General features: G+C 36.4%; 1 protein-coding gene across 2 annotated transcripts in view; it reads left to right on the forward strand.

Moving 5' to 3' along the window:
* The window catches only part of iqsec3b (IQ motif and Sec7 domain ArfGEF 3b), a 229,543-nt gene that overhangs the window by 110,109 nt on the left and 94,236 nt on the right, over positions 1-25,198 (forward strand). For both annotated transcript variants that reach the window (XM_015353122.2, XM_015353123.2), the window contains exon 3: positions 7,387-7,639. In XM_015353122.2, the coding sequence (XP_015208608.2) occupies positions 7,387-7,639 (253 nt within the window). The remainder of the gene's footprint in view (positions 1-7,386; positions 7,640-25,198) is intronic.

Below are 25,198 nucleotides of genomic sequence, written 5' to 3' on the forward strand. Positions count from 1 at the left end.
CCTGTTGCGTTACAGTATTTTATATATTTTGAATAGATTTTACATATTGGTTTTAGCTGAAAAGGGAAGAATCAATTATCTGTATACATACATAAAAAGACACTGGTAAAAACAGTAAATTAAAAACATATAAGTGACCATAAGGACAAACAGAAATTACACTATTTGCCAGTGAACTAGTTAACTAATATATCTGCAAAATATTTTTTAAATGGTGATAAAAGAATGTTTCTCTTGAGCTTCTGTATAAAACACGGCTCTGTAAAACACTGCCGCATTAGTAGTCGTTCCCAATTAAATTTTTAAGGCCTATAAATACAATTTATTTAATATGTATAGCACAATAAGCATTTATTTTACAGAATATTGTATCTTACTCTAGAACATCTGTGTGGTATACATTTGAAAAAACACAAAACATACTTTTGATACAGGCTCATTTGTGTTGGCATTCACGTGAAAGATGTATTCTTGAGAGGAAAAGTGATGGGTGCCGTGTCTCTAAAATCATATTTAAGAACAATAAATAGTAAATTAAAGTAATTTCTAATCTTCCCACCACTCTGGATGTTGCTTTCTGAAATGGAATATTTAGACTGAATTGAAATATCATTGCTGCACACTGTGAGTAGGAAGAGGAAGAGGAAGGATTGTCAGTGGCTATTCTCCAGTTCCCACCATCTGTTCTCACCATAATTCTCAGCTGACATTTTATTTCCCAAGGAAGGAGAGAGGCCCAGGCAGCACTTCCTGTAGGTTTCAGTTGTAGACTGCAGTACAACCTGTTTACCACTCACCAATGTGCCATTCACAAAGTTTACCACTGAAAATGGACAGTGAAAAGTACATTGATTCACATTAAATAATTAAAATTGGTGCGTATTGGCAAAACAATATAAATTATATATTCTGTCTATTAAAATTAAATGACAGTATATGTAGTCTGAATGTTAAGTGATAACAATGCAAATTATACTATACTTCTTACAAGACTTTTGAAACAGTGATTATATTTCCATTTCTAGACTCCAGCGTTCATATCTTTGTTGGGTTACAGATTAAATTTTTTTGTTGGTTTCAGATTTGTGCCTAAAGGTTTGCCATTCAATATCACTGAACACTAGAGTTTGTGTAATTTAGCAGTGCATAAAGAGACAGTGTCAAATCTTTAACTATGGAGGCCCAAATACTCATAATCAGAGAGTCCTGACACGCCTGTGTAGGTGCCTAGTAATTATTGAATGTTTAAACAAAATACAGTGCTTTGACTGCTTTCGGGAAAGATAGAGGCCTTAGTTCATTCAGTAAGTCTATATGCCAGGCCACATTTAATAAGCAATAAATAAAACCCAAATTAGTATTTATGTAAACAATACTCATAATTTAATTTTACTGTGGCTAAAACCGATGAAATTACTACTCTTCATCTTTAATTAAGACCTTTTCTATTCTATGTATATTGCAGAGCTCATGGCACTTTTCTGGGATGACTCATTGAAATTAACGACCACATCTAGTCACAGTTTGCAACTACAGTATCTGATTTTTTCAGTGCCTAAAATAATTAAGATCTCTATCCAGCCTAGGAAAAGCTGTAGACTCAGTGAGGATACATTCTTCTTGAAGAAGGTTCCTGTGGGTTGGGTTATTCCCTAGAATCTATGAAATAATTTATAAAGTACATTATAATGTATACTTTTAACTTCAAATTCAAACATATTGCAGACATTTTGTAAATCTAAAATGCCCACCATGTCACAAATGCAAAGTACTTTACTTTTGTTAAAGACAAAGGTCCTTTATACTGTTAAAGAGAAAGGTCTTTTTAAGTGCCCATCAATTGACTCTGCAACAATTACTGTATGTTTGCAAATAGTAATCAATATTGTCAAGAGACTTTAACAATACCTAAAAACCTTCATAATAACATTCAATGGATATTAATGGTGGGAGCAATGCCCATTCCTGGACTGAGTATCTGAGTTGCACCAACTTCATCATATTATCCTTTGAAGCACATTTCACAGGTTTTGCTCTGATTAGTACACTGGAATCATATCCCAAGATAAGTGAATATCTCACCTCGGTACCTAACGGCAGTGGGGATGCTGCCCCTGATTAAAATAAGTTCTGTCTTTTTAAGATTTATGCCTGCAGTGTCGACAGGTTTCCTCCATTTTTTTCATCTTTTGCAACATAGTGTGTCAAGAAGCATTCATCAAAAAGCACCACAACAGCAGGACTACATCTCTGGTAAGTAACACAAAATCCAGAATCTGACTGAAAAAAGGTACAGTACAACACTGGAAAATGACCTAACAGCACTCAAAGACCTCCACAAGATTGATGAACTGACAAAACCAACATGCAGGAAGGTGTGAACCCTGGATTGTCAGAGAAACGTTATGGAAAAACAGACTGAGAGAAGCTAGTCGTTTTAGGTGATGAAAGGAATTAAATTTTACCAACTCATCCAAAAACCACTACCCACCATCTCATTGTCGGACAAATTTGCCCCACTCCAGCACCTGGAATTACACATGAGAGATCTAGGCCAGAATTCCTACAGTATATCACTAAGAATTAAAAAAGAAAAAGTGTTTTTTGCGGGAGATACCATTCTCTGAAACACCTCACCTGAGATTAATTAGATGACAAGAGTTTGCTGTCAATTGGAGCTAAAGTAACTGATATCACTCAGATTAAACAAGCTCTTAGCCTGGGCAGGCAATGATCCAGTCGTTGTTGTTGTCTATGTAGACACAAATAAGATGGGCACCAGTCGACTTGGCACACAAATTTACAAGAAATCCTGGAACATTTAAACTATAATGGAAGGGAGTAGAATGAAATTGCAGCCCCATAAGAACATAATAAATGTCACAAACAACCCAGAAGGCACACATGTAAACTACTGTATGTAGAAGTGCATTTTAACTGAAAACAAAAAGGTTTGTGGGAGTATGGGACAAATTACCCAACCATGTCGTTAAAGCAAATACACTGGCTTCTTTGAAGAAACAGCTGGATGAGATCCTTGGATCAATTAACTACTAACTACCAAATGGGCTAGACATATGGAATATCCTCCTATTGTAAACTTTCTTTCTCTTAATTTAATTAGCATTTTTAAAATTAATTTACATTTAACTTATATAGTACTTTTAATTTCCTGGGTCGTAATGGTTTTATTTCCATCATCCATTTGTGTGACTTATTATGCATTGGGTAATTAATTATTCTACTATTTACAATAAGTGCATTGTTGTACAAATAATAGTATTAGCTGCTACTGTATGTGCTGGAGTCCTGCCCAGGGTGTTGTGCTTTGCAACCCTTGCTTTCTGGGTTAGGCTCTGGTGTTCCCCATAATCCTGTATTGGATAAAGTGGTTACAAAATGAATGGATGGATTATAGTATTATTCTTCTACTTACTGTAAGATGACTGTGCTTGCTTCTGTGAACCTCGTCTGAAAATGAACAAAATAGAATACAGCTTCTTCAGTTTCTGTTTGGACTGATTTATTCTTTACAAACATACAACCCAAACAAACTTTTTTAAAGCCACTACTCAGGTAACATTATTTGATTTAACACTATTCACATGAAGGCTGTTGTTTAGTTATTTTATAACAACACTTTTACAACATTACAGGAAGGGAGCAATTTGGTTATGTCAGACATTAAGATACAGTATAACATGATAGCTGTGTTGCAAACACTTAAGACACTTAAATTGTGTGTATAATTTTAGAAGACATTACTTGGGTATGTTTTAACTAAATTCTAATGGAGAACAAGCCTTGCCTTCAATCTCAGCCTTGCCTTCACTTTTCACTTTCTGAAGCACAGGAATCTGGCATACACTTTCACAATCTCAGCATTTGTCTCTTTGCGTCCACAAAACTTAGCATCCATTAAACTACGCTTTGTCCTTTGTTGCAACCAGCTTTTCTAATGCCACAGACAATGTTTATCTTTGTCTGCATCAAATTTCTCCTGCATTTTTCTTACACATCCAGCATTGTTCAGCATTCAGTTCTGTCTTTTGCTCTGTTCTGGCAGGCTGGATCTCCTGCCAGACTTTGGCAGTTTTTTCTTTGAACTCAGTTCATTCCTACCCACTTTTTAGCACATTTGTAGGTGAAAAAATTCAAAGAACTGTATATGGCTCTCATAACAGTTAGTTCTGTCCATGTGTCAGTAGATTTTCAGCAAACACTGATTTGCTGCCATTCTTAAGGCTTACAAACTTTTGCTAGCTTTCCAACTTCTGTTCTAATTCTTCTTAAACTCCAGTCAGACCTATCCTTCACCTTTAGGTCTTGAGCTCTCAAATAAAAAAGTTTTTGACTATCATTCACTTTTTTAAAAAACGGGCAGAATATCCTAATGTTCATCCTCCCATATACTGTACTGTATACATGACAGTTTATTCTGTATCTTCCTACTCACCCAGACTCTCAAGTTCCCTTTTTGTTGTCATGGTATGCGATCCCTATTGCATACTCATATACTGTAGGTCCTCCATATGAGGTGGTGGCAACAGTCTCTTTTGTGTCAATGTCAATGTTGCACCTCTTCATGTTGGCCTTGAGGAAATCTTTGAAGTATTTTCTGTCCCACTTTTCCTGTAATTATTGAAAAATGGGTGCCATGACTGATCTGGTAGAAAAATACTTTTGGAGGTCTGGAGTTCCTGATGTCATGGCCAGCTCAACAAAGCTACTGTATATGACTTTGCCCCTAGGTCTTTGATTCATCTTAAGTTGAAATGTCTAATCCTTGGATGCACCTCATTAAGATGTTAGAATGCTAAAAAATCAAAAAGTGATAAGAGAACATTGCAGCGTATTACCCTTTCATGGCCCTTTCATTTTAATTCTGGTCACATTAAAGCTTATTCTTAATGAAACTTAATGAAATAGTTTCTATAGGTTGTGTCAATTTTTGTGGCATCCCAGCAACAGCTCAAATTACAAATCAATATCATATGAAACATAGCAACACAGTAATGCGTTGTTCACTAAATTTAATGGTACCCTTAGAAACAACCAGGAATACCAATCTGAGTGACTCAGTGGGTTTAATAGAACCTATCTGCTTAAGAACATTAAACATCAAGACAAGTTAAAGCTTGAACATGAGCCGAGCCCACAGAATCTGGGGTTGTTGTTGAAGAGCACAAACACACATATATTCTACTTGTTGTAAGATGTAACCTGTTTTAGATATTCCTTGGAGTCCTTATCATAAGTATATTAGGTCTTACGGACTTCATAACAGTGTTAAATCTTAATTTTTAGGGTTTATGTCTCAGTTATGGAAAATTAAATAATCCTGTAAGGGGTTAAGAGCCTTCTTCCAAACACACCATTGCTGAGAGAAGCTGCAGGATACAGTACTGTATATCAATGGGCAACTCAGGAGTCCACAGGAGTGCTCCATGATGCCAACATTCAAGAATCAAAAACCATGTTCCCTAAACTCTGAATAAGGCAATTGACTACTTTAGGAGTCTGTCTACCATGTCGATGACCTACAGTACATGGGAATGGATCAGGCAGGGATATACAGGAACATATTTTTAAAAAAGGATCTGAATATTTCAGAAACAATTGCTTTGATAGCATCATAATCTAATTAATAGTATTATGAATCTTGACTTTCTCAGGCATTTATTCCAAGAATGAATTAGAAGGAACTGAAACATTGCAAGATCAAAACCACCCTACTTTGTGCAAAGTGATGCATTTTCTTCTCAGTGTTGGTTTTTCCCATCGAGTGATTGCATCTTGGAATAGATTAAAACTTTTGCAGTGAGAAAGTAGAAAGGTTAGGTCACAAATGACAGTCTTAGTAAATCGAAGCAGTATTAACAGGGCATGTTCGGACAGCTACTGCTATGCCCACATACTGTCAACTTGTATATGTATACTGAATGTACTATGTGAACAGCAAAAACTACAAAATTATATAAATACAACATTTTTTTTCAAAAAATGGATTTCTTATTTTTATACTTGCCACCTATTCTACCACATTTGGAACTGTGAGTTTTAAAGCTTTATTCACATGATCCTCGTACCAGCAAGGAGCAAGATGAGAATCATGTTCGCTTTCCTCGAACACAAGCACTCATCTCAAACATCCTCAAAGCAACATGTTTGAAAGGTTTATAAGAACCCATCAAAAATAATGTGGGTTGAAGAAGAAGAAAGCAAATCAGATGAAGAACTACATTTACATTACAAAGGACAGTTTATAATTATTTGACCATATTCAGCTGAGAACATAAAAGAACTAAAACTGGTGCTATGTGTGCACAGCTGGAAAATAAAAGCAAGTCACAAAAAAGGAGTGATCATCTTGGTAAATAACTATGTTCACAGTAATCGGCTGATCTGAGCTTCACAGCAAGCAACACCTTCTAAATGAAGAACGAAGATCAACAATCACATTGAAACTAATTAAGTGACCAGGACAGGAACTGGACTTCAAGGCCTTTCCAGTTGTATGGAATCATTTTGGAAGTGGGAACCAGGAATATTACTGATTGTGTGAAGAACAACAATGGAATTCCCTGCTGTAATTGTTTGAATGACGTAAATTTGAAAAGTTAATATATGAGCAAAGAAATAAATAATGATGAGTGAATTTTAATGAGTTGAATATACAATAGTTGTCAAATTTAATTTACAACTGCTTTGTTTCTTACAAAGAAATGTTGACAGTTTTTATGTATGTATCAGGTTGTAAAGTATTTACTGTACACGTGTATATTGAAAATGTACATAAAAACATGCAGTGTTTTTAAAATAAACTATAGTAATTAGGATCATGATAATTACCTAGGATATTTTACTTAAATGTTTTGCAAATTATTATATATATATATTTTTCATAAATAAAGACCTGAATCTAGGAAATGTAATTGCCTCCTGCCAACACAAGCGGCCTATCAGAGGGATGTTTGAGACAGGAACAGGGCTTCTTTACAAAATCCAAATTGACACAAGCACCCTCAGAGTCCTGATTTTCTTTTCAGTAGGAGTTTATAGCAAAAATTGTGTTCAGTTCACCTGACGGTAGTACACTTACACCACTACGAAGATACGAAACCCACTTCAAGTCTGGAGTCATTTTGACTTGTCTTTCTCAAGATCTCATGAAGACAAAACTGAAATGCATGATTTCCTCCAGTTTTTGTTTGTCGCGGTTGAGTGTTTGACGTTGTGTTTTAAATCCACAGTCAGCATGAAACCTTAAAAGAAAATGGCGTGCTTTCTGCTGCCCTAAAAAAACCACGCAGAAGCCCCCCAACAGCCCCAACACAGAAGAAGTTGGAGAATGCAGCTTCACACTCAGTTTTCTCCTTTCCGCAGCGACTCCAATCCAGCAAGCTGTGACCTGGGGGAGGCAGGTGAGACCGAGGGCAAGGGGAATGATGTGGGTGCAACGCCCGGCGGAGTGGAGGAGGGCACAGGTGCCCGGGGGGGGCCCTCCTCAGCGGGGCAGAAAGCCAGTCTCCACCACACCGCCTCTCCCATGAGAGTGCAGAGGAACAAGGGGCCCAGCGCCTGCTCCCACTCCTCCTCTTCCGACTATGAGCTTTCGCTTGACCTCAAAAACAAGCAGGTAGGGGAACTGGCTGAGCGTCATGGTTGGTGTACAGTATAGTAGGGGCTAGGCTTGGTTTAGCAGTGGAGCAAGGCGTCCCTCTGTGCTGGGAACCCTGTTTTTATGAAGTGTTTTGCACTGCTGGAAGGGTGAAGAAACATAAACTCAGAAGACGAATAGAGATCATGGTAGGTTTTTTGGATGGAAAGACATTATAAAGCTTTATGTTGAAATTATGTATCTCTTTGACCTTTCTGTTGTTGCTATTAGGTAGAATCCAGATGTGCCAACTTTCAAATCCATCAGTGTTTCCAATGTGATGAACACTTTCTGACTTTCTCAGTGTCATCATTTATATTCACCAGTGGGTTTTTTTTTAATGCTACAGTATATCCAGGTCACTAACATTGTAATTGTGCTTACACCAGTATTGAGTTACTGTGATATTACAGACCTTCATTCTAATGTGGTTCCTTTGACTTACAAAGGGGGGCAATCAAGCATCCTTTTCTCTTTTTTAAGACTGAAATATATCCTCTTGTTTGCATGCTTGTGAGTTCACACACAGTTCTATTAATCGTTTTGTTAAATAATTGTATTACAATAGTAAGAGACGAATCTCAAAACAGGCTCTAAAAACAATGCATTAACGTTCATGGGCAACAAGTAAAACAAAATGCAATTTAAAGGCAACAGAGAACCAATTGCAGGTGAATTGCAGGTGAAAATATAACAACCTGCCTCTCTATGTGTAACACATTGTGTTCCTTCTATTACTATTATTTCAGTATTGTCTGGCAGAGCAAAGCCTGATTTTAATCTTTTCTCAAATCAGTGGAAGAAGGCTATTTTTAATTTTTTTGTTCAAGTGTATTGTATTTCTCACCCAATATCCTTGGTCATTGCAGTGCTACAGATTTCCGGACGTTAAAGTATACAGTAGCTTACGGTTCTCTATGGGTACTCAGTTGGAATAGTGTATTCAATATATGAAACCGAGCTACTTTGAGCAAACATTCTCTCAACAGAACTTGGAAAGCCTTAAGCCTGTTTTTATAGCTAAAAAATTCCTGGGAGTGGAAACCATTGTATTGTGCACTGTGCATACCATTATAGCAAAGCTCACGTCACACATTACACAACACAATGGATTATATTAGTAACGTGATCTGTTGCTTGCCATTGTTGTGGTGGGAGATTATTTGCAGGTCACACTATTGGTGTGCACTGTTCCTGGTTCATGTGGCAATATTGAGTAAAGCATCAGGTGCATGACTATACAGTAGGCATAAAGGTCAGGCAGGAAACTTGGACAGGGTGATGAGGGTCTTTAATGAGGAATTCACAGTCTGGTCAAAACAGACTGGAGATAGGACAGGCACATGGAGGGTCCCAGAAAATTATAAATAGACAGTTCCAGCAGTATGACATTTCAGTTCATTGTGCTTCACACTGATGCTTCATTGCATTGTATCGCCCTTTTACGGAGTTTGGCCATCATGTTGTTAAAACTTTAATCTCTCGAATTGTACAGAGTTCCGGTTTGCACAATCAGACCTAAATTTAGGCTGTAGATGTACCATCAGGGAAATCTGCTAAAGAAACCTTTTTTAAAACCAAGTAGAATGATTGCCGCAAAGCATATTTTGATTCGTATATATTTAAGTGCAGTTTGATCAGTTTTTTGTAGCATGAAGATAGTGTACTTTTTTTATTTTGGTGGTGGTATTGTGAATAAGGAGCGTGCGGTTTTACGTGCAGTTCGTAATTTCTGACACACAGTATCACAAGAAGCACCTTTATTAATTAATTTCAGCATCTTAAAATACTGTACATGTACAAAAAAATAAAAATGAGGAGAATTCATTTGTATATGACTGTGACTTCTTGTTTATTTGATGATTGCACATTTTGCTTTGCTTTATTGTCTGGAATAAAAGTTATTGCAAATCTCCAAAATCTTTTATTGTACTTGCGCTGGTACTTGTCCTGGCTTGACCAATGAAATAAATTGCACTAATCACGATAATATTGCCAGTCTAACAGGTCTCATAGTGTCAGCAGAGGCGACTGCAGCAAAGCCAGTCCTCTGGGTGTCTGAAGAATACTTCAACTCGCTTTGTCAGGGCAGTGCTAGATTTCCATTAGGGACTATGGAATTTTAAGGGCCTATGAAGGAGGGAAACACTAGTGACTAACGAAAAACGAGCTGGCACAATATGCTTGCGATTGACTCTAGGTTCTCCAAATCAATAACCATACACTATCTGGTGGCTGTTCTAGAAATTAGAAGTATCGAAGTGATGGTCCATCAATCACGTGGTTTACCATCAGAATAGTGTAGCACCCAAACTGGTCACTTTAGCGGCTGCACCTCCCCTTAGCTACACACCCGCAAGGCAGGCTGGGGGCAGCGGCCATCGGGCTGGACTTGAGGGCAGTGTGTCGACCGGAGAGATTGACCTGGCAGTGTAAATAGCATAGAGAGCTTATGAGGAGCCATTGTTAATAATTGTCAGTGTTTGCTACTTTGTCCTTGTAACCCACCGTAAACTGAAGTACCCCTTCTTAATCCTCACCCTGTGTGTGTTTAACCCCTTCCTGGAGTTTCAATCTCTGTCTGTCAAAGTCTGAGGGGCAGAGGTAAATAAACATGTTGTTGCCGGCACATCAAGGGTGTGCAAACTTCATTCTGTGCGAATCCCCTGGTCATTACAATACTTTACAGTGCATCATGTCAATAGACGTAATTCAATTGGGTTTACCCCTCTTTTTGCACATTTCGGAGTGAAAGTGCCTAAGGCCTACGAATACCAAAATCTGGCTCTGTGGCAGGGAACTGTCTTTTTAGCAGGTTTTGTGCCTCCCTGGGTTTCGTGGATTAGACTATTCAAATCTGGATCCAGCCATAGTCATTATATTAAGTATTGAGTTACTGTACCAGAGAAAAAAATATTTTCAAATACTGTATATTTTAAAGATAGGGTTTCATGACTAGATGACATTCACTGTTGGTTATATTAATCTAAGGCCATTTTTGTTACATTAAAGGGAGCATCTACTAACAGGAATAAGTTTCAGAACTTCATTTTTGAAGTTGATAATAGCCATAGTTCTTCACTTATTACTATGACAATGAATAATAGGCAGTTATAATTCTGTTGGCATTACATGATTTTCTCTGAGAGTAAAGAGTAGCATCTCACTTTCCTAAATGTAAAAAGTAAAGCCTAAGGTACAGTCAAAGAATAAGCACATCTTACAGTGACACACATCAGTCCCACCGGTGTTTTTCGGAGACAGAGCAACACTCAGAGCAGAACTCAGACAAGAATCCTCATGACAACTTTCTCACTCTATCATGTCAGAGACTGGCCATCACATCACCATACCACCCAGTGTTGGTAAATACGGGTAGTATCCCCTGATGTTGACCATTTGTAGGCTGTAATGCTCATACTGTATGGTACCTGATTTGAAGACATTTACTGTATGAACCAATTTGTCCTTAATACTTTCAATTTTCTAAAAATAGACTAGCAGGTGAGGTGATTTGATCTTGAAAAATAGTAAATTGAAACAAAGTCAAAGGCATGTTTTTAAAATACAAAATGTTAGTAAATTAATATTATTGTACATCACATTCATTTGATGAACTGATTGTATTTTCTTTGAAACGGCTGTATTTTATATTACTAACAAATGACATTGTCGGTTGCAGTACTATTTACAATGTTGCATTAATTTCATTATAACTTTTTTTAATTTACTTACATAGAACTTTGTTTGCAAGAAATGGCATTTAGCAGATATGTACAGTAGTTATTTCCTTTTACCATGGCTCTGTGATGGTCTAGTGTCCTACGCAGGTGGAGAGCAGTCAACCTCTTGCAGTTCTGCCTTGTTCTCTGTTTCTGTGATAGGCTCTGGTTTGTTTAGGCTCTTTGACAATGGATGAATGAAGTACAGTAGAACAAGTTATTTTATTTTATTTTTATATTGGAATATTCCCTCTTCCTTATTGTTATCAAATGGGAAATGTACCACAACCTTTTAAAAAAAGGTTTCTTAAGATTTTAAGAAAAGCAAAATATTTTAGCACTTCCCTAGATCAGTTCTAAGATTGATTATGCTATTGTTTGGGACAAGGGGTTGCATTACTAGTGAATATTATTAGCAAATGCATTTCCACCTAATTTATTTAACAATAAAAATAAAATAAAAAGAAACACATTTACTATAATCTTACAGAGTTTTATAAAAGCTTTCAAATTCTTTCCAGAAACCTTTACATTTCTACAGAGAATTGGGATGTTTCAAAGGAGTTCTTTCTTCAGTGCATCCAAGCACTGACAAAAAATATCAATAACTTACTGATGCCAAAAATAAGGGTTAAGAAATACAATGCTTCCAGATTTGCGGATTATAGAAAAAAGCAGGTCTTAATTCTACTTTTCAACCTGACTCTTATGTTGCTAGTCAATTTACTTTCTCTAGGTTTATTTTCAAAAAGGTATATTGTCTTTGAAATGAAATGAATGGACAGGAAATGAAACGAAAAAGGTTTTATCATAACAAAACAAGTCCCAACAGCCTTGATTTCACTATAGTATTGTTTTCTATAGCTTCTGTCCTGTGATTCAAGTTTCCCCTTCTTTTTAAAAATCCTTTAAATTGAAGCTCTCTGTTCATCTTTAAACTGTGCTCTTTAAAAATCAGTGGGGTTACTGGGGCTCTCACCAAGGAACAATAAGTGATCTAGCAAGATCGTGATGCATCATTAACTTTCACACAATAGTTTCAGCTGCAATACTTTGAGATATGAAAAGGCTGCAGTATGAGAATACTGCATGTACATTGAAATGTAAGACAAAGTGTGACAAGGGACCAGTGCTTGACTGATCTGAGCTGTTGTCTAATAAGTAACCTCAATACATTCTCAGCATTTTAAATAAGATTCACTGAGTTCTGTAAAGCTGTGTTCTGGAATAAATCACTGTGCTGCTATTAAGATCTGCTACCAGTGTCGATGGGCTAAATTCACAGTTCTTCTAGGATTTGCTGTAGATTCTGGACTTACTTTATGAAATATATTTGTAGATTAAAATATTTTACAGTTTTTTTTTCAGATCTAGGTGGAGGTGTGTGGGTGTGCTGGTGTATAAATCTTTTTTTCTTGAGTCAGATAATTTATAACATATCCTATTCATGTGCTAACCCATTTTAAAAGGGAGGTCAGACCTTTTGGGGAATAAAGATACAGTATAAACTAAGTGAAAAGAGAACTATACAACTTTGCCATTGACATACCAAAAGAAAAAAAAATATTTCTATCAAAATAATAAATTCCTATTAGAGCATACAAGTAAACAGACTTCATAAAATGTTACGGTACATTACACATTATTTCCTTCATTATTTTCTTTACTTGCAGACCTGTTCCTCTCAGTGCACAAGTGTAAAATACAGTGAGAGTAGTAATCTTAAAATTTCCCATGATCTTTTGAAATTATTGATAGATATTTATGTGCCAAATACTTATTACACTATACTCAATACTGTACTGTATATTCATTATGTTGTGCAATACATTTTTAGCACATAAAATATAACAATGTACATTTCCATTCACTATAAAATATTTTGGATTTTGAACTGAGACAAAATAGTGTTTTGCATACAGTACTTGAGGTCTGTGGTCCAGATACTGCTATTTAGAGTCTTGACTGTGACTGGAAGTGCTGATAACGCTGTTAACTGGCAAAATGCTGTCATATCCAAGCAAGATATCACTGTTAATTGTCAAGATGCTTTCAGACTTGTGTCGGTATCATTGGCCTGTTGAACGCTTCACCTGAGAGCTTCCAATGTCTTCAGTAAAACACTTTGCTCCTGCATTTGGATCTTGACAATGAATGGAGTATTCAAAGCCCATGTGACCCATGTCCTGTCCTCGTACAGCAGCCTGCTGATTATCATTTGCTGTTGATTCAGCAATGGAGGTTATGACAGTAAAATCTGAGATGGATAAAAAAAACATTTTTATTTGTGAATTATTTCACTTTGTATATTTAACTATTTTGAGTCTTAGGAAAGCTGTATTGAAATCAATAGTTTACTGTACTAAGCATCTGTGACTTCAATAAAGATGTGTTAAATGGATCAATGTGCAATTTAGTCTGTACTTTAATCTTTCAAGCAACCCTTAATGAAATATACTGTAGTGGTATTACATTACCAGTTTGCACGGATTCTGTAACTCTACACCAAAAACTAAATACCTGTACTTCTTCAATAACTGATCTTGTTTACTGCATATACTGTAAATGCTGAAGTTCTAAGAGGTGATTTATTTGCATTGCCCGAGATAAAGCATGACCTTTAAAATTAATTTATTTGAAGGCACTTGAAGCTTAATAAAAGGCACGTTATTTTTATTAAAGTTAAGCCTTTAACATCTGGCATTCTTCTTGTAAAATCTTCCAATCTATTTATTTATATAGCAGTCTTTATCAGGAGGAAATACTGGATTTATTGGATTTTCCTAAGTACTTTATGGCAGTATCGAAATAACTGTTAAACAATGAATTACAGTCACTCTTTTCTGTTAGTTCAGATGTTCCAGTAAATGATCTCTAGAACTTAATTTCCACAAATAATGATGTTAAAATTGAAAATATACCACCTAGATCAGACAAAAACTTAAAACTCATATAAAACGGAAATATATGATGGGTAATTCATTTTAATTTATAATGACAGTACATGTAAAGTATAAAGCACCTTGTGACCTTAGACAGATCCCACAGTTCTTAACACAGGTTAGGGTGTAAACTACGCATCAACAAATGCAAATATAAGATAAACTTGATTGTCATGAGCCAAACAGCAGCAGGGTGAAGATCATGGGGAGGAGGTCTACAAAGTCAATTACTGATAGAGGTCAATACACATGGCATTATAATAATAATAATAATAATAATAATAATAATAATAATAATAATAATAATAATAATAATTGCTTACACTTATATAGTGCTTTTCTGGACACTCCACTCAATGCGCTTTACAGGTAATGGGGACTCCCCTCCACCACCACCAATGTGCAGCATCCACCTGGATAATGCGACGGCAGCCATACTGCGCCAGAACGCTCACCACACATCAGCTATCAGTGGGGAGGAGAGCAGAGAGTAATGAAGCAAATTGATAGATAGGGATTATTAGGAGGCCATGATTGGTAAGGGCCAATGGGAAATTTAGCCAGGACACTGGGGTTACACCTCTACTCTTTTCAAGAAACGCCCTGGGATTTTTAATGACCACAGAGAGTCAGGACCTCGGTTTTACGTCTCATCCGAAGGACAGATTTTCTGACTTAACAGGCCAAAGCAGCATCTCAGCTGTGGCTTCCACGACTAGTGAAATGAGCAGCTTATCACCATCACAAAGCCAAACAAACAAGATGAGGAAGAAGAGAGAGGAAAGTATTTTCATACAAATTTATCTTGTAGTGTAAAATTACCAGATTTTTAAATCAAGCTGTGAAATGCTTATGTTGCAATGACTCTACTGATTGTTAACTTCTTGATTTTTTCCTAAATATATTTTTAAAACTTAAAACTAGGAACTACAGGACTTTCTTTAAGTCAGGACCTAAACTATTCAAGACCAAGTAACAGCTGGTTACTTTAATTTCAGAATCCTTTCATTACTGGCCCACTTGGCACATGTGTTCTAAAGGTTTCTGTATCAAGATGTGATATTGACTATCAGTTACACCTTCCTGCTTCGATTTAATGTATTCCCCCACTGTGAATGGAGAGCTGTAGCTCTAGCCAGCTGAGAGCATGCTGTCAGACTCAATTTGTATGTTCGGGAGCTGGTGAGCAATGTCATTACAATTCTCATGTCATACTGTATGTCCTGAATGATTTCCTCATCGTCTCCGAGGAAGAGATCAGAAGGAGAAGTGACAGCTTGTTAAGCAGAAAATTTGCTCTTCAAGACTCAGTAGGGAGGCCTTTGTAAGGGGCATGCTTCTTCTCTTGGGCTACATACAGTGATAAATAGGAGAACAGTGATAACTAGGAGAACAGCATTTCCATTGCTATAACTGAGAGAATCAGTAGGATAAGATATTTCAGTCTAATTGTTCATGTAAGCTTTATTGAAAGTGTAGATAGTGTGGATGAAAAACAAACCAAAAACACCAAGAGAGTCCACAAGGCCTGTATTAAACCTTTTTTATGTATCTGGACAGAGGTTGTGTCACGATCGTTAACCCCTCCTCTTAAGGGAGCTCCAGCCCTTACTCGTTCCTTCCCATTGTCTGCACCTGTTCCCTATTCCCGTTCCCCCTTAAAAGCCAGACGCGGACTTCACTCCTGGTTCCTCATTGATTTCCACATCATGAGAGCCCGAGGTCTTGCTGTGTCTGGCTCCGTTATGCTTTTAACTTTCCGTTCCTAGTTCCTGGTTCCCCTCGCCGGTTCCGACCCGGTTCGTGTTTTAACTTCCTGGATGGATCCCCTGGCCTTGGACTCTCCTCTTTGTCTCGGATTACTCTTTTGGATTTCCTACATGGATTGTTCGCCTGGATTCACTTCCCCTGGACACCTGCACTCCATGGACACGCCCCCCGTCTCCAGACCCTTTTCCTGCATGACTATTTTTCCCCTTGTGTCTTCACTATTCTGGATTGTGTCGTCCGCATAGGGCCCAGAAAGAACTGTTAGTTACAGGTTGGCTGTTTTGGGGTTAGATAGGATTCAGATCATTTACTAATACATTTTCAATTTCTAATATATACAGGCAATACAATTATTCTAGTGATATCAAACATTTTACAATAACTGATGAAAACTATAGAGAAAGTAATTATGGAAAGTGAAGGTTTAAGAGGGGAATTTACCTTCAGCTGTAAAATTTTTTAAAAAAAATGTTCTTAAAGCCTAAGCAATAGAGGTGCAGAAATGTAACATCAAAATGTCAACGGGGCTTAAAGAATCCACTGTGCATGAGCCACTATACTTAATTGTTTAGTGTATTTATTGTTTTTTTGGGGATGAGATTTTACAGTACTTGGTGTGAGTAATGTGATTTATTTTCATGTGTTATCTTTCTGTTGACCGTAGCTGAAACTGCCAATTAACCTGTACCATGCTTTGTAATTAAAGCCCACAAAAAGCCATGGTCTTCAGCAGAAGGCAGGACCAGATAACCAAGTAACAAGTAACAAAAATGTACTGCTTTCATCATTATTAAAGGAAGATTATCTGTAACAGAGTTTGCTTATGCAATAAGATGATTTGCTTCAAGTTGCTCACAAGATTTAAAATGAAACAAGACTCGCCAGAGCTGTGAAGAAAGTCTTTTTTCAAAACAGGTGATGTCTGTTAAGGCAAAGGGTGATCACATTGACCATGACCATCACATCTGTGAAACCATATTTCAATATCATTTCTTGACTACATTTGAATGAAGATCTAGGACATTTGGCTTGAACCCAGCTGGTTACAGGTACAAGAGTTTGGTCATGTGGACAAGACACGCTCTAAAAAGTAACGTAAAGGGTTGTTGGAAGTAGGGTTTGGCTGAGAGGCGCTTGAGTAAAAAAATCTTTACTTTAATTCTTGGGATATGATAATTAAGTTTCTTCTGATCTTTTGTTATGACCTCCAAAGTACATATTTCATTTTTATTGTGCATCGGTATTTAACACCTATTGTGATTTACCACAATACTCACAAGACTCCCAAACTACTGTAGGAGGCTAGAGGCAAGTCATGCAAATAATTAGAAAAAATATAATATTATATAAATTATATTCTAGCTGTTACTTTGGATTATTGATTGATCAGTATTATCTTTGTTACTTTGGTTGTCCTTTATAAGGTTGAGATCTAGGCACACCTGAGAGATCACTAGAAGAAATGAGCTGAGTAATCATGAGAAAAGAAAATAAGCAATTACAGAGAGCTCAGTTATGTAACTAATGAAGCTTTTTAAGAACTCTGGAATGGCTCACTAGTATGTTTACTTTTTAACATATTGTTATCAATAGGGGATGTCACAGTGGTGCAGTGGTTAGCAGTGCTGCCTCACTGTGCTGCCGCTCTGGGTTCTATTCCTCGGGTGTTTTCTGCATGTGTTTGTACAAAGCAATACAATAATTACATTTGGTAGGTAAGGTGTGATTGGCATCTTGCATGTGCAGCCTTGTTTGTCTGGTTGTTAAGAGCTTAATAATAAATTCACAGATGATACCAAACTAGGACCATTAAAAAACAATGCAGAATGGGTGAAGAATATTAAAAAAAGACTTATTGTACGGTAAATCAACTTTAGGACTGAGCAAACAGGTGCAACACCTGCAGTGCTAGCCTATTAAACAAATAGAGCACATGGCTTTTCCTCAAACAGGACTACAGTCAATTGCAGAGCCTACCAAAAATTCAGGTCAATGCCATACAGCTGGATGGACTGGCTCAAATAGAGAAACATTTCTTGCCTGAACAACAACAAGCAATGTCTTCTCGTGGACTTGAACCCAGAGCACAGAAAATATAAACCTAGTGTTACGGAATATTAATGAGGACCCCATGCAGAATAATCAGGACGTACTTCAGAGGCGTAGTTGATAAAACAGTCCGAGGTCCGAAAGCCAAAGGAAAACAAACTGATGCAAAAGTACAAAATCAGAAGCAGAGCCGTAAATCGAGAGTCTAAGCCAGAACAATAACCAGGAGACGTAGTCGGAGAACAAACCAGGGTCAGGAAGCCATAAATGAAGACATAACTAATCGCAAGAAGATGGGGTAGCTCTAACAGAAAAATCTAATACTGAGCACAGGTGAGAGTGTGAAACAGCATTAAACAGGCTAGGGTAAAAGGCTAATTGTGAACCGTGCGGGAATGCAAGGTGGAATGCTGAATCCTCGGGGGGCATGGCGTTACACCTAAAGGCTTAACCACTACACTCCACTGCCCTCAAACACCTCTTACATTTAATGTAAACTGTAGAATGTAGGTTGTTCCATACAGGTAGCAAAAACAATAACTACAAATATAAAATGTGAATGAAGAAAGATTTAGGTGTTTATGTAGACACATTGTGATCAGCTAGGCAATATGGGGTAGTAATAAAACATCAACAGAATTATCTATACTGTACAGATATATACTGTAGTTAAAAGTGTAAAATCAGTTTACAGAAATCATTGTTAAAAGATGACTGATTTCAGTCAGTTCAGAGAAGACTAGCTACATTCTTGGGCTCAAATGCTGACACCTACAGTATGCTAAGAGGCTAAAATGTTATTTCTCAGACACAGACCTATTTTAAGTATTCAAAATCCTTAAAAGCATTGCAGAAATCAATCCTATGCACTTCAGAATAAAATGTGAAACACAAATCAAAGGGCACCATTGGAAACTAGAGGGTAGCATAGTACATTTAAAATTGAAAACAGGAGGCACTTTTATATGAAATGGTTGTAGGATTATAGAACTAGTTTCCCTGACATGTTGCTGAAGATGAAAATGTGGTACAGGTATATTTCAAAATTGCTGGTAGAGATCTTTGGATCAATTCGTTTCTTTCTTTGATTTACAGTGTAGCGGCGAGGCTTAATAATAAGGCAGAATTAAGTGTTTCTGAGCTTCCCAAATGAGGCCCCATTTCTCTGTTCATCTCTGTGGTGCAGCCACAGAGAAACTATTCATGCAAGATGTTTTCCTGATAAAGACAGCTCCCAAAGGGGGATGCACTTAGCTAAGCCTGGCTATCATGATCAATGGTCATCCATTGGCGCCTATCTGTCTAGGGAGTGCCAGTTGGACATCTGGACTGCATTACTAAGTGTCAGGACTAAGTGACTCATATCTCACCTTGATCAACCAATCAGGGACTGGTAGGGCCGAGTAACCCACGTGGGACTCTGATGCCCATGGAACTTTCAGCCAATCAATGAGCTGAAGTTCCTCCAGGTAAAAACAGGCAACACAGAGAGCCTGTGAGATTCAATAAGATTCAGAAGGGATTCAGGAGAATTCTGTGGACTATTCTAAAGGGAATTCGAAGGAGAATTCCAGGGCAGGATGGCCCAGGAGCAGAAGGCTCCCAAGGGCAGGACATTCTCGCACCGCGCCTCCTGACCATCCTGAGACCATCCTGAGACCCGGACAACCACGGAACGGCCAGTGTGTCCGAGTGCCAGAACTTTCCTTTGTTCTAAGAGTCTAGAGCGGAGGTTGCCAGAGAATAACCAGAGGATCCACCCGAGGTTAGCAACAGCAGCAGGCCTCGTGAACAGGTCGGAACTGTGGACAGCTGAATTACTATTCAGAACTAGCTCTTCATCAGGAACGAACCGGTCCTCTTCCTGACTTGCTGGGACCCACAGTCATCTTTTCTCCTGTGCACAAACTTCACTAACTAGCCGGTCAGTGAGCATCTGCAGCGCACCGTCGCAAGCCGCACAGCACAGCCTGGCACGGAGCCAGAGAGCGCGGATTGGACAGCAACAGCCTGCAACTGTTTCTTTGTGCCCGCAGGAGATCTGAATCCCCAGAAATTGGATGAGTATTCAACTTCACTGCATTACAGCTCGAGAATTCAATTGTTATCCCAACCAGTTGATATCAATTCAATTCATAAGAGTTATGTACTTGTTTGAGTATCTAATGTAGAAGTTATAACCAAGTTCATTTATGAAACGGTCTTAATGAATGATATACTGAACGTATGTCCTCTTGATATGTGTAACACTTTGTAACTGACTGAATATATATCTTTTGTATTCTGATAACCCTCTCGATAAGATCTGTTAGGTTTATATGCATATTCTATGTATTAATAAATGTATCCTTGTGTATTAGTACCTGTGTGTGTGCGTTGTTTGAGTTATGTCGCATGGTTGGATTCTAAAGCCATCAAAAGAATCAACTTTGTGATTTACTGCTACAATTAATAATTTTTCCCTACAACAGTATATCCATTCTTAATTTCCTAGTTGAATTGACCTCTTTAACATCTCATGTTTTCTGTTATGAGTTTTGCTTAGATGACTATGAAATAACAAAAAACAAATCTACATAATTAAAGATACTGTATTATCTGTTGATAGTAAGGTAAATAATGGCAAAGCAACATTCACTTAATACTGTATTTGAGAAATTAAAAACAAATTTTTAAAATGTAAAAAGCTCTTAAATTTTGAATAAACTATGTTTAAGAATGTGCATTAAGTATAAAGCTATAAAAAACTGAAATATTTGCTCATCTTACAGCATTAAACCAAAAGAATGATTTTAGAGCTATTACTGTGTGTCACTGCTCAGCATCACATCTGAGAAAGAAATGTAATGTTTTAGCTCACATTACAAGATCTTTTTTTTTCCTGGTAAGTTCAATACTGTACATAAGTTGTTGAAATTTAGAAAAGTTTGTAAAAAAAAACAATGTGCAGTCATTGCTTTTTGCTGTAGGACTTTTAATACATACTGTAGCATCTTATTTACTATACAATACTATGTACTACACAACATATAACAAGGAAACTTGATTTTCATTAATACTTATTAAATCTATTGTTTACTGTTGGCCTTATTGAAAGCTGATGACATCATGACAGTTTCCTTCAAAACATTTGACATAATATAATAATACTTTAATAATTTAATGTAATAATTACCTATGAGGTATATTTAGGATATAACACTAGTTTAAGTTACTTTATATAAACAATAGTGATACAAACATTTAACTCTTTCAAACTGCATTTTTAAATCAGTTCAGATACTGGACCTTTCACTCTACACAGCTAATCAATGGAATGAATGGATAGCAAATAATGTGGGAAAGGGATTTCATTCATTTCAGGGACTAAGGGGAATGCGACATGGAATTTAATTCTGGCAAATTATCTCCAACCAGTTGACATAATCAATAGAGCATTTACAATGCAGCTACAAGATCACTGACCTACAGTATGTCTCTCCTACCATGTGTTGTCTTGAGCATTTATAAATAGGAAGATTGGTATTTTTATCTCGCAAATGTGGGTAGAGTACAGCATTCATGAATTTAAGGTTAATCCTAAAGGTTTAAATGGCAAATATTGAGTCAAATTAGCATTTTATCTACTCAGAACACTTTGAGGAAGATTGAAAGCACAAGTCCATCATTATTCTAGTGCTTATGAGCCACATAAGAAGTACTGATGACACCTGCAAAAGTTACTAAAAGATCCCACTTCACATTGTTTACAATTATTTGCTGATAAAAGCTGCTAAGTGTGAATACATAGCTATTATAGTAGTAGCAGCTTTTGAATCAGAAGTGCATTATTATTTCATGCTAGATCACACAGTATATACTGTAGCAGACTGTAACAAGAAGGTTTAGTCTGGCTTTTGAAAATATGCAGCTAAAAGGAAATTTGTGACAAATTGCCATCACAGTCAACTATAGACATTGGTAGGATTTTCAAATGATTAATTGATTAATTGAAATAAGCTAGTTTTGTTGTAAAAGCCTATTTACAATGTAAGATGCTATTGTTCCTAATAAAAATGCCTGGTCAACTACATTTTAGGAGGGTGTACAAGACAACACAAATAAAATTGGTCACTGTTAATTTAAACGTTATATTACTGAAAAAATAAAGTGTAATATACTGTAGACAAATGGCATCTTGTTGGACATACAGTATACAGATATGGCTTATTATAGCATCTGTAGCCGAGTCAAATTTAACTTGCTTTATTTCAAAGAAACAGGAAGAGGCAATGATTGAGTAGCTGATTCTGCAATAAAAGTGCTTTATGCACTTTTACCAACATTGATCAACGTCAAGAAAAAATGTTTAAAATTTAAACATGCTCTAAATTAAGCTTGATTTGAATGGATTCTTGCATCATGTTCAAGATTTGTTAAAATCTCATTTCTGAGAATATATTGCTTAGTTACCCATTTTAGTGCTCTCTAATTGGACTGTGACTTATTGCTGTGACTTATTTGATTATTTGATCTCTTTGCGACATACTTTTGGATGGTGCTTACTATAAAAAGACACTTTGCTGAAGCAAACTGCCAGCATTTATGTTTTTGTCCATTTAGGTTAATTCTATAAAATTAAAAAAATGTATTTCTCCATTCTATAACCTAGTATTATTTTTCAATTTGAACTTGTTATCACTATTGTACCTAAAAAAGGCGTAACTGTCTAGAAAAAAACTCACAGTGGACGCTGAGAGCTGTTAGAAAAAGGTTTTAAATCCATGATGCTGCATCAACTTACTGTAACTGTCCACTGCTGACTAGTAATGATCTATCCACTTCACAGTTCATCCTTATTTTTTGTCATTTAATGTACAGTGATGCTGTAGAAGTTAAATTTATGCAATAATAGTGGTTGAGTGATTGACTAAGTGTGTTGTATTCTTTAAAACGTTTTTGTTTTAAGCTACTGTTGTTGATAGCATTCTAGAGGCATCTTTTTCTGGCTTTCTCTTCAGTGCTTGATTTTGAGGGTCTCTGGTGGCTGGCTTTATATCCATGGCTTTATATTCACACAGTGCTATGGGAAAACCTTTACAGTGATACAAAGTCAGTCTTTAAGTAAAGGAAATTGCTTTCCAGGTTTTTAGTGCTTCCAGAACATATTACACTAAGTGAAGGCCGGAAATTCAGCCCTCAGGTGCTCACTGTGTTTGAATGAATTTAAATGGCACTAGGATGTGAGCTCCAGCTGTACATTCAATAATTTGGAATTAAGGGTTTGATGAGAATGTGATAAAATATTTCCATTTAACAATTATTTATTTTAATAGATAATTGATTAAATCCATTATATGTATTTGTATTTCTATGTATTTGAATATTGTTGATTGTTAAATAAATCTCATGAAAGGTTTTAATATGTAATGAAAATGATGAGGGTAAGTGTGAGGAAGTTGTATGATTGTGAACAAATATGAAGCAAAATAAATAATTATTAAGTGATGACATTAAAAGGGAGGAGAAATTTGGAGAGCTTTTAACCACTACCTAACAAAGATATTTTGTTAGAGTAAAGTGAAAGTGATTATTATAAATATGGTATTTGTTAGAATTGATCAAATATTTAGACATTTAAATCTGATTAATAATGATGAAAAGTTAGAGCATTTCAGTTTGCTTTTATCGCTGTTCTTATAAGGGATGTACTTGAGAAGTATTTTAGGCATAATCATTACTCACCGGTCCTTGACTTAAACAAAGTGGATATACTTTTAACACTCTCAAGCAATAAAAAGAAAAATTGCAGATAGAAAGTCTCTCCCCTATTTTATTGTTTGTTACTTAAGAAACAAAACATGTCCTTGTAGATAATGTTAGATAAAAAGCAATCTTACTCAAACAGAGTTTACTGAGAAAATCTAAAATAATAAAGATCTACTTTTAAATAATCAAATGTGTAGGGATAATAAATTTCAATGAAATCTTAATTCTTTTGTTTGCAATTAACATTTGTCAAAAAAGATATCTGACAAATGAAGAACATAAATGAAGGACAACCACTTCTTATCTTTCTATCTTAAGAAGAAGAATGTTAAAATGAATATACTGTACAATATTTACCAACTTCCAATTGGACACACCACGCAACACTTAAACTACAGTGTTTAAGAGCATATGAAACATTGTAAACTACAGCAGGCCACTGGGCCAAATTAGTTAACTGATTTGATTGTTGGTATCTAAGTAAGCCATAATTAGGTTCTCATCTAGCCAGTTTATAAAATATTAGCTTTAATAAAATGGCTGGGTAGTTTGACTTCCACAGCACATTGTGTAAAACAAGAGTCTCCTGTACTCTATTTGAAAAGGCTCTTTCCCTTATTTTCCATTTGTGTCTTCTGGTTTGTGCTCCACTGCTAAATATAAAGAAGTTCACTAACTACAAATGAACCAAATGGGCCAAATGTCCTCTCATATGTTCTAATGATCTTATTTATTTGTGTTGCCCAAGGCTACTCCAGCAGTGTCCCATCTGGAAAAGAGCCCTAACTATTGCTTCCACATCATTCCTCATTTATACGCATTATCACATCATCCTTTGGACGTAATTCTGGGGTTATCCTTATTTAAAAGTTGTAGAGGTGGCCATGCCTGGTTAATTAGAGATATTTTGTCAGTGCATCTCATAAAAGAAAACAGAATGCCTAAGCATATGTGTGAAATCAAGCCAAAAAACAGGAGAGAACTTACATTTTCTTTAAAAATGGACAGGGACTCAATTTCTTATCCTTGTAACATGCAGCACATTTATCTCGGAAGATGAATTTGTGCACACTGTTTCTGGCAAATATTTCTTTCTCTGAGAGTCTTTCTAATTCTAAGTTCTGTTTTTCAATTCTTGATATTTATCTTCCATGCTCCACAGAGCTGGGGAAATAGAAAATAGAAAATTGAAAGCCTTAATAATGAACTAACAAGCTATGCTTCCTTGAGTTTAATTCAGAAATAAACTTGAAAGATTTATTGATCGCGGAAGAATTTTGCCTAGCAGTCTGTTATTTAGCTTGTCT

This window comes from Lepisosteus oculatus, chromosome 7 (assembly GCF_040954835.1).
Source record: "Lepisosteus oculatus isolate fLepOcu1 chromosome 7, fLepOcu1.hap2, whole genome shotgun sequence".
Taxonomy (NCBI): domain Eukaryota; kingdom Metazoa; phylum Chordata; class Actinopteri; order Semionotiformes; family Lepisosteidae; genus Lepisosteus; species Lepisosteus oculatus.